The following is a 17,149-nucleotide window of genomic DNA, read 5'->3' on the forward strand; positions in this document are numbered from 1 at the left end:
CTCCCTGGAGCGCACAGGATCAGCACGGGGCCGCTTTTCTGAAGTCCCAGAGACTCGTGCACCTGTGCTGGGGCCGTGTGTGCAGGGCAGGGAGCGGGGCTCCCCGCGCCACCCCGTCCTCCACGAACGAGAGGGGGGAACGCAGGTGAGGCCGAGGAGGCTCGGCAGCACCTCCAGTCGGGCTGGGGCTGCTGCGCCCGCACGTAGCGTTCCTCTTCTCGTGCACGCCTCGGTCACACATCAGGCGCATGTCGGAGGTCCACACAGAGGCTGTCACGAGCCCAAGATTCTCAGATCAGTGCGCTGACTGCGACAAGAGAGGAGAGAAACGCACGCAGCTACCGGGCACCTCGCTTGGGCTCCTCCGCTCCGCGTAGCCCGCACGCCTCTCCAGCCGCCGGCGGTGAAAACCCGCCCCCCGCTCGGGCCCGCCCGCCCGCCCCCGCTTCCGCTTCCGGCCGCGGGGGTGGGGCTTCCGGCCGCGGGGGTGGGCGGGGCCCGGAAGCGGCGGCGGCGGCGGCGGCGGCGGCGGCGGCGAGGGGACTGAGGAGCTGGTCATGGCTGCGAACCTGAGCCGGAACGGGCCGGCGCTGCAGGAAGCCTACGTGCGGGTGGTCACCGAGAAGTCCCCGACTGACTGGTGGGCGCCGGGACGGGCAGGCCGGGGGCGGGCCGGGGCTGGAGGGGGGGTCCCGGGGGGCTCCCCGCTCACCCCTCAGCTGCGCCGCGCGCGCCCGGCGAGCTGCTGTCCCCGTCGCCGTCCCCCGCCGCCCCGCCGAGCGTGAGGGGCCCGCGCCGCCCCGGCTCCGCCTCTCCGCCGGCCTCCATGTTGGACTGTGCGGCTGGCTGGGCTGGGTGGCTCCGCCGGGTTCTCCTTCCCTGCGCGGGGACTTCCCTGCACAAAGGGGCTCCCCGCAGCCGTCCCTGACCGGGCGGCAGCCGTGCCTGGGGTCTCCCCAGCGCTGCGCTCAGGGAGGGGCCTCTGAGCGCCCCGGACCCCGCCCGGGAGCGGGAGCCCTGCCCCACAGGCGGCGGAGCAGGAGGTCAGGTCAGGGGGTTGGGTCTCCGGGTTTCTGGGAATGTGGATTTCAGAGTCTCCGTCTCTCCAAGAATACCCCTTCCTGTGTGAGACGAGTGAAACAGCGGTGCTGGCCACCTATTTGGAGAAAGACCCCATCACCCCTCCACCTCCCCATGACGCCCTCCACGAGGCCGTCAGTGGGTAGTTCTCTTCGTGCCCCTGATGGGGCTTTGTAACTGGAAGCCGGGTCTGGAGTCTCAGGGATAGCCCTGGGCAGCCCACGCGCAGGGTCAGCCCTCTGCTTGCTGTGCATGGGCACTTTCCCCTTGCTTCTGATGTTTGCGCTGGCCAGGCTTGAGCACTCCAGTCCTAAGAAATACGCCGAGTATGATGAGCTCAGGTGACCGGCTGTGAGGAGCTTCTTCCTGTGGCGGGGGCAGGCCCCTCGCAGGGTGCCTGCTGCTGTGCCTGGCTGGGCTCCACACGCCGGTGGTCGCTGCGCCCCGTTTTCCCTGCGGCCTTCATGCCGTGTTCTGTTGCGCACTGAGGATGTGCCCTGGGCCTTTTGGGGAAGAGCTTCAGAGCACCTGCCGCCTGGGTGTGCAGACTCCTCTCGTGCCTGGGGCACCGTTGAGCCCGAGGGGACTTGTGCGCAGTGTTGCAGGGGAACCGAGGAGCTCCTCTGTTGGGAGCACATCTGAGTAGTTGGGAAGGGTGTCTGGTAACAGACACCTGTTACCGGTGGAATTTCCCTACCTTCTGTCTCTCGTAATGCTTTAGGAAGTTCACTCACACTTCAGGCACTTATTTTTCTAAGAGTTTCTAGATGTCAGCTCCCTACCCCACCTCTCTCCTGTTCTCAGAGGGCCGTGACACCGCTGCTGTTACTCCAAACCCTGCTGACCGGATCGGCACACTGAGCGCCCCATTTCACATCCACCCGCGGCCTCCTGCCTTTTAGCTGGCAGCACCTCTGCCCCTCTCCAGTCCTGCACAGTTAGGGTGCTGCTGTTTTATGCGCTCTTGATATCTGCTGTAGCCCTTTCTGACGTACCTGTGAGACCCCTGGGCCTGCCTCCTCCCGCCTTCCTTCAGGTCTCTTCATTCTCAGGGACCACCACTGGTTTGGGGATCATGTCCCACAGCCCAGCTGGCAGCTCAGGCCTCCCGTGTTTCTAGCTTTTCCTCGGGCTTCTTCTCAGAGCTGTCTGCTACCACCCTGGTCTGAAGCTTACCCAGCCGAGCTTCTCTCTGTCCCCCGTGAGGGTGCTGAGCCTCTTTCCCCTCCCTGCATCCGAGCCCACCCGTCTGGCAGCACTCCAGGTCGTTCTGCTCAGTGGCACGACCCCCGGTTTCTGCTCTCACTGTCACAGCCACTAAGCATCTCAACAGATAATGTGTGGCGGATCCCCACTCCTTAGCTGAACAAGTATCTAGACCATGTTACTCCTGTGCTCACACTTCAGCAGCTTCCTGTTTCACATTAAATAAAGCCCGGACATCTCACCTCTGCCGCGAGGCCCTGCGTGGCCAGCTCTGGACCCCCTCCTGCCACCCCTCCCACTTACCACACTGAGGCCACACCTGTTTGCCACCGCGGTGGCCTTCTTTCTCTTCCTCAAACTTTAGAGCTGCTTCCTCCTCAGACCCCTTGCTCTTGCTGCTTCCCCATTCTAGAGCACCTTCCACATTGTCCCGGGGGGCTCCCCAAACTTCTCAGCTTGGACACTGCCTTCTTGGAGAAGCCTTCCCCGACTCCTGGCTCCTTGTGTGACTTTCCTCAGACACGTGCCAGACACCTTCACTGGTTTTCCTGGCACCGTTGTCTGCACCAGAGGGCTGGGCCCTATCTCTGTCCCCCGAACAATCAGCAGTCAGCGCCTGGATGCACGGTGACCTGAGCAGGGTACAGATGATGTGGTACAGGGTACCAGCAAGAGGAGGTGGTCTCCACTTTGGTGGGTCATGAAAGGTTTCCCAGGCAGAGTGGGTAGTGTCGGGCTGGGCCCTGAAGCCAGGTGGGGCGGGGAGCAAGCACATCAGCTTTCCCCCACGGTCTTTGTCCTGGTTCCTGGATTGTTCTAGATTGAGGCACGTTTGTTTACCTCCTGCACCCACTTCACTACCTGACAGGACATTGGTATCGCTGTGTTTCTTTTTTTGTTTCCCATTAGAAAGTAAGTTCCATGGTCAGGGCCTCTGGGGTTTATTGGAAGCTTCATGCCTGTGAGCAGCAAAGAGCAGGTTCTCAGTACGTGTTTTTGGAAGGGATGAATGAGTTACAAGGCGCTCATGCGCTACATTCCATGAGCTGTGCCCAGGCCAGCACACCTCTCTTCCTGTCTTCCCGATTTGAAAGAAGGATGGGAGTCTGTTGAAAGTGGGAATCAGCCTCTGAGCTGGGATTCAAGAAGGTGGCTTAGGCTGGAGCCCCGGGGGGTGGAGGGGAGTAGAGTTGGAGGGCAGGTGGCAGGCGTGGAGCTTGGCTCTTACGAGCTGCCGGGTCCCTTCTTGGAAGCAATCTCTGCTCCCCGCTGCTTGTCTAGTGTCCCCGTCTTCTGCAGCCAGGGCTTGGTGGCTTCGAGATGTATGGGCTTCTTTCCTCCGGGAGGAGGGCTGGCCAGGACCCTGGCCACCAGAATCTGGACGTCCACCAACTCCCTGTTTGCGTATTCCTTTTAGTGTCTCTCCTCGTCAGAGGCCTGCCCCCTGTGCCAACCAGACCCTCGGGGCCTGGGTCTCCTTTCTAAGGACTTTCTCAGGCTAGGCAGCTCTGCCCGGTGGCTTTAGCAAGGCAGTGGGGAAGCTGAGTGGAGGCTGATTTGGTTCCTGTCAGATTTGGGTTTTTTTGGTTTTTGTTTTTTCAGATTTTATTTTTAAGTGATCTCTACACCCAGTGTGGGGCTCGAACCCACAACCCCGAGATCAAGAGTTGCACGCTCCACCGACTGAACCAGCCAGGCGTCCTGGTTCCTGTCCCACTCCTACCCCGCAGCCCCTAGCTGGCCCTCCTCGGCAGGCCTGTGCTCAGAGCATGGGGGATGGCCCGCTAGTTCGGGTTCTGCCTTTGACTTGCTGTCTGCTGGGTCAGCACCCCTACCCTGTGGTCTGCCAGCACTGCCCAGAGCTGAACTGCGGCAGAGTTGGTGTTGATGGTTGGGCTCCATGTGGACTGTGGATAAGCCACATCTTCCAGAATGTTCTCCATGCTTAACCTCCGTTCTGGTCAAGGGACTTCCCATGCCCCAGATGTGATAAAATTTGCCATATTTCCTCAGCTTCTCTGGGGTTCAAGTTCATAAGCGCGAGTCTTTCCCAGAGTTCTTAGGAATAATTAGTCTTACAGGAAAAGAAAGGGGCAGCCCAGGGTCACCTGTGGAGAGTTAAGGCTCCTCCAGAAAGAGAATTTTGCGCAGCCAAGGAGTCTGTCCTGTAAGAAGCCTGACTTCATGCTGAGTCATGGCCCGAGTGGCTTCTGGGTTTTCCAGAAGAGTCCCAAGCCCAGAGAGACCTGCTCCACCAACTCCTCAGGCTTTCAGAAGACAGAGCCGACCTGCACGAGGTCGTTGGGCGGCCTTCCCAGATGCCTGATGTGCACACTTGGCTTCCTACTCCTCCTGGGGTGCTTTGGGTTCAGGAACGTGCAGAAAATTGCCTTTATGAAACTTTCCAGTTCTGGGGCGCCTGGCCGGCTCAGTGAGTGGAGCGTGCGACTCTTGATCTTGGGGTGGTGGGTTCCAGCCCCACTTGGATGTGGAGCCTACTTAAAATCAAACAAACTTCACAGCTTAGTTTTCTCAAAGTAGACAGAGGCTCCCCTTCATAGGTTTGTCCCTCAGGAGAAGCCGCTGTGCGTAAGAACTGAGAAGGGCCTGACTCTGGGAGCCCTGCAGAGCTCCTGCCTCGTGGGTCAGAGTGGGGCCCGCGCAGCCGCCATGCTCCACTCGTGGTTAGTGCAGGAGGGCATCTGACCCCCAGAATGCTGGTCACAGAGCTAACACGTTTGTGTTTTGTTTCAGGGCTCTCTTTACCTATGAGGGTAACAGCAATGACATCCGTGTGGCCGGCACTGGGGGTGAGTACGACCCAGTGAGGCCACGAGTGGGCTGGCGGGGGGTTGGGGGGCATCAGGAGGCAGGTGTGGGGGAGGGGAGAGCTTTGCAGCCGTCACTGCTCCCTGGCGGCCGGCATCTCAGCCATCACGGCCAACGGAAGGTGTCCCCTGTGTGTAGCGAGCCTGCCGTGACCCTCCCCACAGTCGCGTCAGTGTTGGGGAGTCACACACCGCCTTGTTACTCAGCAAACACTCACCAGTGCACTCTCTGCTTGCCACAGAGTGGTTCCGGCAGCCTGTTCTAGAAAGCCGCTCCCTCATCTTTTTAGGAGGAGCGCAGGTGGCCGTGGTGTCCTGTGCCCTGCAGTGCCTCAGGCGCCACCCCCAGCGCCGCTCACAGGGCTCTGCTGTGAATGCTCAGGGCTGCCCCCACACTCCTCGCAGCCTGGGAGGGTTTGGGAGTGCTGATAAGCACAACCTCCGTGTCGGGACAGTGGCTGAGGAGGGCCCGCTCCTGTGCCCCCGTCACTGCCCCATCTTTACGGGGAGGGTCTGAGAGCTGAGCCCAAAGGTGGCTGCGGGACATTCCCACCTGTTCAGGGCCTTTTGTGAGGTCCAGGCAGGCTGTTGCAGACATGGTCCATTTGGAAGCCTGGTGCCTGATTTGTAGCAGAAATGACATTTTTTTATTTCTGGAACTCCCAGTGGGTTTCATAGGAATGGCTTTTAAACTGGGGTGTGTAAACCATCACCTGAGGTCCTTGTCACAGATGCAGATCCTGGGGCTCCGTCTGCCCCCCAGGTCCTGTAAGTCCACTTAATGGGGGCAGGACCAGGAGTCTGATTCTGATGCAGGCGGCCCTGACAACCCTGGCTCAGAGGCAGGTTGGGCTTCCCTTGCTGGTGGGCGCCGTGCGGGGCCAGCCACAGGTGCCGGGCCTGCTGATCCCCCCACCCCATGCCTGCTGCAGAGGGGGGCCTGGAGGAGATGGTGGAGGAGCTCAACAGCGGGAAGGTGATGTACGCCTTCTGCAGGGTGAAGGACCCCAACTCCGGCCTGCCCAAGTTTGTCCTCATCAACTGGGTACGTGGAACTGGGGGGCCCTGAGTTCTCATCTAGGTGTGACCCAGGAAACTCCCTTTCCTTCTTTCGTCCTTTGCCTTCTGTGATTGGAGAGGAGGAGGACTTGCCTTCAGGGCGGCTCAGAGGTGGTGAATGAACAGAAGAGTGGGAGAAGTCCTTGTGGCCCCAAGGACAGTGGGGGCCTTGCCAGCACGGAACCCCACCCTCCTTCCCCCAAGCCCAAAATTGTTCCTACAAAATCAAGGATAGAGGACAGTCGCAGGACACCCTTGCTTTTGTCCCCTTCAGAGTAATCATGCTGAGGGAGCAGAGGGCCTGGAGAAGGCTCAGAGAGCATAGGACCCCTGGGTAGGACTGGGAAGTTCCGAGCCCCCCGTGCGCCCCCCCCCCCCCCCCGCCGCCGCTCCCAGCGGAAGCTGGTGGTCGTCCTGCCTCAAGAATGGAGGTGCGGGGCTCGCTTTATCCTCTGCTTTGCGGTTGCGGTTTTCCCTCTGCTGGGCCCCCAGGGAGAACAGCGGCTTTGTGGGGGTTGGAGGGTCATGCTGGGTGTGTTGTGTTGCAGACGGGCGAGGGTGTGAACGATGTGCGGAAGGGAGCGTGCGCCAACCACGTCAGCACCATGGCCGGCTTTCTGAAGGTGAGGCTGCCCCCTGAGGGCCTCCCAAGGTGCCTGGGTATGCATGAGCGCAGTTGCAGAGCTGAAGTGTGCCCACACCCCGATGCTCTCCCTGGACGCAAGGGCGTGACCAGAGGCTGCTGCCCAGGAGGCCACGCTGCGGCCAGAGCCACCAGCAGGCTGACCTCAGCGGGAGGAAGGATGGATGACTGTGTCCATTTTGAGCCCAGGGAGGATCATCTGCAGCTAGTCCTGGGGGCAAGGCTAGGCCTGGGCTTCCGTCGGTTTTGTGAGGGTTATTCGGCCGTGTTGTCAGGATCTGGAGGAGAGGGAGAGTTGCGTGTGCCCAGCCACCTCAGCGTGCCCAATCCCTTATGCATTCCTTTCCAGCCCACCTTTGTGTGTATTAACGTCAGTCCTCAGAGTGGAACCTCGTTTAGGTCCAAAAGCATTTGCTGTTTGCTTGTCAGGTAACTTTGTGTGTCTTTGGTTACTGGCAAAGAGACTCGGGACTTTGATTTCTAGTCTGCCAACACTTCTGCAGATATGCCTCAGTTTCTCCACCTCGGAGCTGAAAGAGGATCCCAAGCTCACTGGGTGTTAACTGACAGTGAGTGAGGTCATGGGTCTGACTTCTCAAGAAGAAATTGGTGGCTGGGGCGCCTGGCTGGCTCAGTGAGAGGAGCACTGACTCTCTATCTCAGGGTTGTGAGTTCAAGCCCCAGGTTGGGTGTAGAGATACTTGAATAAATAAAACTTAAGAAATTTTAAAGGAAGAGGAAGAAGAAATCGGTAGCTTGCTTTTTGTAGAAAATATGTTTCCAGAGCCTTTGTAAAGTTCGCTTTCATGAATCAGAAAGGGGCTTTCCGGTGCCTGGGCCTGCAGCAAGGGGGGTCCAGCACCTCGGAACAGGGCCACAGAGCACAGAGACCGCGTGCCCGTGCTGGGACAAGTGCAGCGTGTTTGCCTCAAGACGGTTTGTCGGCCTTGAGGAGAGTGTGCCTCGGTTCCCAGTGGGGTCTCCTGACCTCAGCCCTGGGCAGCAGTTGTCCACGTTGTGCACACTGAGGTGTGTGTCCTCTCCTGGAGTTGCACCGCCTAAGTGCTGTCCCACCGCAGGGGGCCCACGTGACCATCAACGCGCGGGCCGAGGAGGATGTGGAGCCCGAGTGCATCATGCAGAAGGTGGCCAGAGCCTCAGGTGCCAACTATGCCTTCCACAAGGAGAGCAGCCGTTTCCAGGACATGGGCCCCCAGGCCCCAGTGGTGAGTGCTGCCTGGGCCCGAGGGTGGCAGGCCAGGAGCCAGCAGACGGGCTGGTTTCTCCCTCGTGGGGCTGGGCTCTTGCCTGCCTGGCTCCCAGTCCCTGAGCCAGATCATGGTGCAGACAGTGACCCCATGCCGGACGGAAGCCGGAGCTGGCCCCTGGTGGGGCAGGCACTAGCGGGCCTGAGGAGCAGCCTCTATCCTGCCTGGTGGTTCCACTGGCCGTTCTGGAGCCTCTTACACCCTGGGGACAGTCCAGTCACGAGGCCACGGCACCAGCGTGTCCTGCACAGTCCCGGATGGTGGGCTCCATGGAGGAACTTGAGGTGGTGGATGGGCAGGCCCCTCCCAGTCAGGGGCAGACACGAGACACCCCAGTTACGGGGAGCCCAGTTCCCCGAGGCACAGCTGGGGTCTGTGGAGATTTCTCTGGGCATTGCCACAGTGGTCAGCTGTCTGAGGCTGGTGGGCCGGCTTCCATCCGCAGGGGCCTGGTGCAGCCAGAGACCCCCTCGGCGTTGCCCGGCGGTTTCCAGGGCCCTCGGGCCGTCTTGCTGCTTGCTGGTCGCCAGGTGCCGCTGCCTCTGCTGGGCGCCATCCCCACGGTTGTTGCTGGTGTCCTGCGCTCCCGAGGGCAGCCCCGTAGCGGATCCTCTGTCCTCCGCAGGGCTCTGTGTACCAGAAGACCAACGCCATATCTGAGATCAAAAGGGTTGGCAAAGACAGCTTCTGGGCCAAAGCAGAGGTGAGCGCTGCCGGGCACATCGAGCACAGCTGCCCCTCACAGCGACGGGGCGGGCCAGGTGCCGTGGTGCCTTGCACGCCATTGCTCGGTTTTTCCCCCGTGAACTGACGGGTGGTGCGTGTTCTCGTTCACACCTGTGCTCGAGCGGAGGCCGAGCGGGGTTGCGCCACAAGGCTGGTGGGCGGCCCCTCCCGGCAGCACGGCACGGATGCCTGGGGGGCACAGGGGCCCAAGGGCAGGCCCAGCTGGCCGCTGGGCGGGTGCTGAGTGGGGCGGGCGGGCGGGCGGGCCCGGCTGTCCCTGCAGAAGGAGGAGGAGAACCGCAGGCTGGAGGAGAAACGGCGGGCAGAGGAGGAGCGGCAGCGGCTGGAGGAGGAGCGCCGGGAGCGGGAGCTGCGGGAGGCCGCCCGCCGCGAGCAGCGCTATCGGGAGGAGCTGGGCGGTGAGGCCGGACCCCAGAGGTAAGGCCCCAGAGTTAAGGTGGAGGGAGGGTGCCAAGTGGGCCGCGGCTGGGCTGCAGCTCTCTCCTCCCTCTGCCCCTCCCGGCAGGAAGAGTGAGCAGCAGGAAGTGCTTTCAAGGAGCAGAGAGGAGCAGGTGAGACTTGGGTGCTTCCCCCACCCCACCCCCCTGTGAGGGTCTGTTGCAGTAATGCCGGGGGGAGGGGGTGTCCCTGCTGTGCCCGGGGGAGGGTCCTGTAGCCAGCTGGAGGTGGCAGGGGAGAGGACAGTGAAGGGCAGAAGCAGCCAGCGTGGACCTTAGCCCGGTCCTGGACGAGGCCCGTGAGCCCCTCCTCACTGCTGGGTCCACACGCACCCCTCCAGGAGCCCATCAGCCAGTCAGCACATCCGCGTGAGATTTTCAAGCAGAAGGAGAGGGCCGTGTCCACCACATCCATCTCTAGCCCCCAGCCGGGTGAGTCTTCCCGCTGGGTCTAGCCACGAGGCAGGGGCAGGCCGAGGGGGAGTCTGGGGTCCCAGTGCGGGGTCCCCAGAGGGAGCGAGAGATGCGTCAGAAGGTGACACAGGTGAGTGAGCAAGGAGAGCCTGTGCTCTTGAGAGTGGCTTCTGGGAGGTGAGCCTGGTCCGCAGGTGTCCCTTTCCTGCCCATGGCCTCAGCCTGCAGAGACCTGGAAAAGAAGGGCCATGTGTGGCTTCAGAAGGGAGACCCTCCAGCCCGGCCCCATTAACCCGTGGTGTAGCTTCCACATGGTGGCTGGGCCCCGGAGCCTCTGTCACTCACCCCTGTGGCCCCCAAGGACCCAGGATGGCACCGCCATCAGCTCTCCCACGCTGGGCGGCTGCTCGAAGCGTTCTGTGTGTGATGTGTTTCTGCAGTGCCTGTGTCCCCTGTACCCCCCCCCCCCCCGTGTGACAGCTCCTGCCCTGGGGCAGGTCCACCGTCCAGACAGCACAGGGCACAGAAACGGTGGACACGGCTCGTCTTCCCTCGTCTAGTGCTTGTGTGTTTACCTTTGTCTGCAGGCAAGCTGAGGAGCCCCTTCCTGCAGAAACAGCTCGCCCAGCCGGAAACCCAGCGCAGCACAGAGCCGACCCAGGCCTCCTCGAGGCCCAGGGCAGGCAAGGCTCTTGGCCACCCCGCGGGGGTGGGGAGAGGGGGGTAGAGGGGGAGGGAGAAGGAGGGTGTCCGCTCCCCTTCCCGGGGCTCAGGGTGGGCTGCACCCTCCTGTGCAGATGTCCGTGAGGAGCCAGTGCCCAGCGCTCCACCGTGTCCAGTGCAGGCAGAAGAGGAGGCTGTGTACGAGGAGCCCCCAGAGCAAGAGATGCTCTACGAGGAGCCCCCAATGGTGGGTTCCCAGCAGCAGGGTGCGGCTGTGAAGGGGCCACAGGCCCAGAAACACCCTCCTCACCACGCCATCCGTGGGATGCCTGACTCCCGACAGCTCGCTACATGTGGAGTCTCGTTTAATGTTGGAGCAGGCGTGTGGAACACGTGGTCTGGCACTCCCCTGCTCCGCGGGAGGTCTGGGGGAGGGACATCGTGGGGGCAGTGGCATGGCCACAGCCCTTGCCCTCTGTGTGCTGTGCCCCTCCCCCCAAGCCTGGTATGAGCCCATAACAAGGACCCCAGATTTCTCTACTTTCCACACGGGTCAGGTGCAGCAGCAGGATGCCAGCTCTGAGCCCGTTGACCACTACCCGGAGTTGAGCGGTAAAGGGCTCTGTGCCCGGGCCCTGTACGACTACCAGGCAGGTAATGTGCGGTGGCCCGGCCACTCACGCTGTGGGGCCCCACGTCAGGAGGCAGACTTCGGGGGCTCCCTTGGGGCAGTGGGGGGACGGAAGGGTGAGGGGACGATGGGGTGGACGCCCTGCACAGCCCAGGCCTTCCCATGCACTCTGGGCAGCGTCTGTGGGCAGGAACCCCAGTTGCCAGCGTTGTGCTAGAGCCCGAAAGTGTGACCAGAGGGGTGGGCGGACCTGCACGCCGGGCCCCCAGTGGCCTGGCTGGAGGCGCTGGAAGCAGGCTGCTGTGCAGAGGGGGGTGCCCAGGGTCAGGTTGTGCTGGAAAGTGTGTCGGTTGGGGCGGGGGGTTGGCCGCTGGAGTGGCGTCGGGATAGGCCCCCAGCCCCAGTGCCGCCTCCCGCAGCTGACGACACGGAGATCTCCTTCGACCCCGAGAATCTCATCACGGGCATCGAGGTGATCGACGAGGGCTGGTGGCGTGGCTACGGGCCAGACGGCCACTTTGGCATGTTTCCTGCCAACTACGTGGAGCTCATCGAGTGAGGACCCTCCGCTGCTGGCTGCGCCGAGGCCGTCCTTCCCCTCCCCTCCCACACGTGCTTTCCTTACTCCCGGGGACGTGGCGTGCGTGGTGCAAGAGCCCCACGGCACTCCTCCAGGAATGGGACCCCCCCAAAGAAGACAAGCCCTTGGGCTCCCTCAGACTGGGGTGCGCAGCCTGTCACCCTAGATGCAGCAATACCCCATGATTCCCAAACGTGCTCCGGCAGCTGCAGGCCCTCCCAGCCAGCCTGGCCTTTGACCCCCACAGAGGACATGGAGCCAAGCCCTGCCCATGGCCGGGCCCTCCGTGGCCTCTGCCTGAGGAGGGTGGTGCTGCCCCGCCGGGCAGTCTGAGCCGGGGCCTTTGCCTTTTTTTCCCCTTTCCTCTTGGCTGTAAAGGGTAGTGGCTCCAGCTGGTAGTGATCCTCAGGAACAGTGGCCTTAGCGTTTAGGACCAAAGTCTGGGTCGTGACAGTTTGGGCAGCAGTAGGTCACCTTTCTGGATCCCGCCGTGTGCTCCCGGTTCCCTGTCCCTCTGCCTGGGCTGCCTGTGGGCAATGGGCACGGGGATGACCGAGCCCCCGTCTGAGCGTATGATCAGCAAACCCGTGTCCTTCCGTGTGGTGCGCCCTGTTCCGCCGGCCCCTGTGTGTGCTCGCACCGGACCCTGGTTCCGGAAGAGGGACCGGAGCGTCCACTACCTGCTGTCTCACCCTGTTTGTCCCGGCCCACCCGTGTCTGCTTTCAGAGAGAACTGCCCTGTTGTGGCCTGAACGCCTCCGTGTGGAAACCAGCCCCTTCCTGGGTGTGCGTGGGGTGTGTGTGCAGGTGTGTGTGCACACGCACGCACCCTCAGACCTCGGGCCGACGGTGGGCCCTGGGAGAGGCAAAAACATAAAGATGTGACTCGAGTCAGCCTGTTGCATGTCCGTGTTCTGGGAGGGGCTTGGGCCGCCCGCCCTGCCCATTCAGGGCGTGTGCACGTGTGTCGAGTGAGGTGCCCCATGGAGCCCACTGTATGCTGGGACGTAACTGTTCCTCTTGTGCTCTGGCAGGTGCCAGGTAGCAGCCTGGGGTGGCGGCTGCACCAAGGAGACCGCTGGCCCCGGGTGGTGGCAGATGGCCCCTCTTGTACCCTAGGCTGCAAAGGCAGGCCCCGCCAGCCCTGATTCTCCACCCCCGAGCTGCGGAGGATCCAGGAGTCCCCTACTGCAGGCTCTGAAGCCAGTGGTGGGCTTGTCCTCAGATGTGAGGATGCCCGGGGTGTGGGGCTTGGTACCACCTCACCCGGCCCACCCTGGGGCTGCAGGGACGGCAGAGGACAGCCCATCTGAGGGAAGCAGCTGTGAGGTGGTGTCCTCACTGCAGTCCCTGCTCACTGGGGATAGCACCCCGATTATAGAGCAGGGTTACCAGGTGGTGGTTCGGTTCTTGGTGTCACCATAGGGGGCCTGTTAGAAGTTACCTGATAGCCTGGCTTGGGGACCAGGCTCCTGCCCTTGGTTCCTGGGGTCCTCTCACCTAATGGGGGTGGGCAGCAGGGGCCACATGCCCTGGGGCAGGGTTTGTGGAACCCCTAGCTCAAGGACTTGGAGCCGGGCATGCCGGGGCCACAATGGACTCAAGGTGGTAGGTGGAGGTGCCTTTATTGCCAGAAGCCCACCCTTCACTTGGCCTTGCCCTGGGCGGCCACAGCCTCCATGGCCTTCCGTACGGTTTCTTCATCACCCAGGAACCGCATGGGCTTGATGGGCTTCAATGCCTGGTCCAGCTCATACACGATGGGGATCCCCGTGGGCAGGTTCAGCTCCATGATGGCCTGGTCCGACATCCCTGGGCCGAGGGAACAGGACCCTTAGTCGCCTTGGCCAGTCCGCCAGGCAGTTTCCCGCCCTCCTGTTCAGCAGGCCCCGTGACCTTTATGGGCCACAGAGCCGGGCCAGCCAGGCAGCAGCCCGCCCGCCCCCCACAGCGAGCCCCCTGCACAGATGCCCCTGGAGGTTGAGCCAGTAGTGAGAGACCGAGTGGCCTGCAGAAATAGCCGTGGCAAACCGGGACCCCGTGCCCCCAACCGGGAGCCACTGGGACCTGGGGCCACGCCATTGGGTCTTTTCTGTTTGGTTTCTAGAGCATTCTAAATTCTAGCCATCAGGAGCAGGGGTGCTCGGACAGCGAGAAGGGTCTCCTGTGACCAGGGTGGAGGGGAGGTTCTGTGGGTGGAAAGGGCAAGGTTTCCCAGGGAAACCTGACCCTGCCGGCCTTCGCAGCCCCTGGCCTGGAATAGCAGCTTGACCTTTGCAGCTCCGACACCCCCCCCCCCGCCCGGTTCTCCAGGCAGTGGGAGACTGCAGTGACGGTGGCCTCTGCGCTTCTCTCCCAGACCCGGCCCCTGGAAGGGAGGGGCACGAGGTGATGTTGGGGAGGGTGGACTGAAACTGGGCAGGCCTCGGGGGCCAGCCTGTCTGTGCTCTGGCCGGCTACCCACTGACCCCCCGAGCAGGGGGTTTGGGGCTCCCCACCTACTAGCCTTCTTCCCCTTTCCACAGTCCCGACAAGCTTGAAGGCCGTTCCGAGCCTCAGACTCCCAAGGATCTGTATGTCTAAGGGAGCCCGGTGGAGATGCACGCCCCGAGCTCCTTAGTGGGAACCCAGCTGCAGGCTGGGGTCGAGGACTGCTCCACCCCAGCACCCTCTTAACTGGGCTTACCTTTTCCTTGTGTGGGTGTGAGCTGGGGTCCCCTGCCCTGGGCCTCATGAGCCCGCCCCCGCCCCCGACCCCGGAGAGGGTGGTTGAGACCCAGCAAGTGGTGTGACTTGACCAGGGCCACATAGCAAATGGATCTGGAGCCAGGCGGCCCTGCCTTGGCCCCGGGCGGCCTTGGGCACGGCCTTCCCATCTTTCCCAGGCTTCTGGCCAGAAGGCCAGGCCAGCCCCAGGCCTCTGGGCCCCGGGTTGGAGCAGCGGTTTCCACCCACAACCTCCAGAAGGAAGCTCGTTGTATATAGTGTCCCAGTACATAAACGAGTGAAACAAAAATTTTGCAAAGTGGCTTTTTAAAGTGGTTTCTCAGTCCTCCCAATTCATAGTTTGAACCCCGACCCCGAGTGCTTATGTGTGCAGAGCTGCCTGGGCTGGGGGCTTGTAGCTGAGATGATCATTTGGGGCCCAACTGGTTCAAGGGCATGTGCCCCGTCTGCCCCCCAACCTGCCTCCGCCTACACCCCCTGCAAGGATGGGCCTCACCTTCCAGGTGCTTGACGATGCCCCGCAGGCTGTTCCCGTGGGCCGCGATGAGCACTCTCTTGCCAGCCTTGATCTGGGGGGCGATCTCCTCGTTCCAGAAGGGTAGGGCCCGGGCGATGGTGTCCTTGAGGCTCTCACAAGTGGGCAGTTCCCCAGGCTTCAGACCTGCATACCGCCGCTCCTGGGGGCATCCACACTGCTGTTCCCTGCCCAGGAAGCCAGCCCCCCAACCCACCCGGGCTGCCATCCCCAAGGCCCTGCCCCTAGACCCTCCCCTGATGCGCCAAGCAGCCCACCTTGCTGATGGAGTTGTAGTAGGGGTGCTTCTCATCCATGGGGGGCGGCGGGATGTCGAAGGAGCGCCTCCAGATCTTCACCTGCTCCTCCCCGTGCTTGGCGGCTGTCTCGGCCTTGTTGAGGCCCGTGAGGCCCCCGTAGTGCCTCTCGTTGAGGCGCCAGCTGCGCACCACGGGCAGCCACATCTGGTCCGTGCCATCCAGGATGGTCCAGAGGGTGTGGATGGCTCGCTTCAGCACCGACGTGTAGCAGATGTCAAACTCCATCTTGGCGTCCTTGATGGCCTGGGCGCCCCTCTTGGCCTCCTGGGCCCCCTTCTCGCTCAGCTCCGCGTCGAACCAGCCACAGAAGCGGTTCTCCTGGTTCCAGGTGCTCTCACCATGCCGGACCATCACGAGGCGGTGGGCGGACATGGTGGCACTGGCGACCGCGGCGGGCTGCAGAGGGGGACGGCGGCCTCCCAGGTGCGCCCAGTTTTATAACCGTCTGTCCCCAGCCCCCACCCTGGCCAACTGCCAGTCAGCATTCCAGGCGGGACGGGCGGCGGCAGGTGGCCAGTAGCAAAGCTTGGGGGAGGGCAGGCCCAGAGCCGGCCTTAAAATAGCCCCAGCAGCCAGCAGCGCCCGGGCCGGGTGGGGCTGCGCGCGGGACTGCGCAGGAAGGGCAGGAGTCTGAGACCCGCCTGAGAGGTGGGGCTGCCAGGAGCAGTGCGGATCTCGAGCGGGACTCCTCTGTCCGCGCGGGAGGGCTGCCGCTGCGGCCTCAGGCCAGAGGCACATTCCCAGGGCCTTTCTGCGGGTCCTTGTCCACACACCTGGGGGCGAGCCTGCATTCCCCTGAGGGAGCTGGCGTGTGTGAAGGGGAGCCCGGGGATGTGTGTGCGCAGGCACCCGTGTCTGCCCACGTACACATGCATGTGTGCGCCCATGTGCGGGCACATGCGTGCGTGTCTGGTGTGTTACGTGTATACACGCGTGTCCATGTCTGTCACTTGTTGCGCGTGCATATGCGCATGCCTGTGAGCTGCCAGGAGGTTCCCCCGGGGGCTCTGCTCTGCTCAGCCGGCCGTGGGGGCTGCATGGGGGCTTCCCTCCCCAGCTGCCTCTGCCCTGCCCGCAGGATGAGTCTTGAGGGAGCCTGTGGCCCATGGCCAGGCTGGGACTGTGACGTCATCTCCGCTAGTCCCCACAAGGACAGAAAGGAGTGAAAGGTCAGTTTGCTGTGGCCAGGGGGCAGGTGGGGGCCGTAGCCCTGGGGTGGGGGTCCGGCCCCGCAGGAGAGGGCGCCAGGCAGTAGGGTGGGCCGGGGCCTGGGCTGAGCCGGGCAGAGCTGTTTCCAAGACAGCCGGGGGAGGTGGAGGGGTTGGGCCGAAGGGGAGAGCACAGGGTGCTGCCACACTCTCCACCCGCCCCGCCCTCACCCAAGCCAGGCTTGCCCCTCCCCACTGAAACCACCTTTCAGAGAAAGAGAAATCCAAGAGTCGTGCCCCCCCCCCAAGAGGGACTGGTTGTTGGGTTCGTGCCCAGCTCAGCAGGAGCACCCACAAGTGGGCCGAGGTTGATTCTGGGGGACCAGACCTCTGCATTCAGATTTGGGGGGATGAAGTCCACTGGGGCAGAAGCTGCGCTCTCACGAGGGGGGCTGCCCAGGGTCCCTACAGCTCCTCCCACCCCACTGCCCTAGCGACCACACCCTTACCGTCTCACGCTCCTGAGAATGGAAAAGGGTGGGCGGGAGGCCAGCAGAGGGGTCAGCTACTACACTGAGACCTGGACATGAGTGTGTGAAGCCCTGACCTCTCTCCCTCCAGCCTTGCTATCCACCCAGGGGACAGCCTCCCAGTTCTGGGCCCCTCAGGCGGAGGCTCCACACCCCAAGGCCACCCTCCTAGCAGCACCACACGCAGGCCTTGCTGCTCCAGCTCTGCCCTTGTTAGAGCCACACCTCCTATATAAGGTCTACTTTTTGTTCCCTTGACCGCTAATCAGGCCCTGGGGGCCCAGCAGACAGCCAGGCAGGAAGCTCGTGTTCAGTAGGGGACAAAGATGACAACCCAACAGCTGTTCTCCTTCA

General features: G+C 62.8%; 2 protein-coding genes across 2 annotated transcripts; one reads left to right on the top strand and one right to left on the bottom strand.

Annotated features, from left to right (window-relative positions):
- Nucleotides 1-505: 505 nt before the first annotated feature.
- On the top strand, nucleotides 506-12,450 carry DBNL (drebrin like). The gene is made up of 13 exons (XM_028095398.1): nucleotides 506-640; nucleotides 5,041-5,096; nucleotides 6,047-6,159; nucleotides 6,722-6,796; nucleotides 7,896-8,042; nucleotides 8,710-8,787; nucleotides 9,094-9,248; nucleotides 9,337-9,382; nucleotides 9,610-9,700; nucleotides 10,270-10,365; nucleotides 10,480-10,592; nucleotides 10,903-10,999; nucleotides 11,396-12,450. Exons 1-13 carry the CDS (start codon nucleotides 558-560, stop codon nucleotides 11,533-11,535), a joined length of 1,290 nt encoding a protein of 429 aa, XP_027951199.1. The 5' UTR covers nucleotides 506-557; the 3' UTR covers nucleotides 11,536-12,450.
- A 730-nt stretch (nucleotides 12,451-13,180) lies between these two features.
- On the bottom strand, nucleotides 13,181-15,511 carry PGAM2 (phosphoglycerate mutase 2). Its single transcript, XM_028095399.2, has 3 exons — nucleotides 15,076-15,511; nucleotides 14,780-14,960; nucleotides 13,181-13,368 (listed from the first exon to the last, which is right to left on the bottom strand). Exons 1-3 carry the CDS (start codon nucleotides 15,487-15,489, stop codon nucleotides 13,202-13,204), a joined length of 762 nt encoding a protein of 253 aa, XP_027951200.1. The 5' UTR covers nucleotides 15,490-15,511; the 3' UTR covers nucleotides 13,181-13,201.
- Nucleotides 15,512-17,149: the final 1,638 nt, after the last annotated feature.

This window comes from Eumetopias jubatus, unplaced genomic scaffold (assembly GCF_037043125.1).
Source record: "Eumetopias jubatus isolate StellerSeaLion01/CBP00866 unplaced genomic scaffold, mEumJub1_p1.0 scaffold_14, whole genome shotgun sequence".
Classification (NCBI taxonomy): Eukaryota; Metazoa; Chordata; class Mammalia; order Carnivora; family Otariidae; genus Eumetopias; species Eumetopias jubatus.

What these genes read in the sequence shown, in the direction of transcription:
- DBNL (XM_028095398.1), top strand. Translation starts at nt 558, where the DNA reads ATGGCTGCGAACCTGAGCCGGAACGGGCCGGCGCTGCAGGAAGCCTAC. An exon ending in AGTTTGTCCTCATCAACTGG is followed by an intron (nt 6,160 to 6,721) that starts GTACGTGGAACT and finishes GTTGTGTTGCAG; the next exon opens with ACGGGCGAGGGTGTGAACGA. An exon ending in GGTGAGGCCGGACCCCAGAG is followed by an intron (nt 9,249 to 9,336) that starts GTAAGGCCCCAG and finishes CCCTCCCGGCAG; the next exon opens with GAAGAGTGAGCAGCAGGAAG.
- PGAM2 (XM_028095399.2), bottom strand. Translation starts at nt 15,489, where the DNA reads ATGTCCGCCCACCGCCTCGTGATGGTCCGGCATGGTGAGAGCACCTGG. An exon ending in ACTACAACTCCATCAGCAAG is followed by an intron (nt 14,961 to 15,075) that starts GTGGGCTGCTTG and finishes GGATGCCCCCAG; the next exon opens with GAGCGGCGGTATGCAGGTCT. An exon ending in CATCGTCAAGCACCTGGAAG is followed by an intron (nt 13,369 to 14,779) that starts GTGAGGCCCATC and finishes CCCTCGGCCCAG; the next exon opens with GGATGTCGGACCAGGCCATC.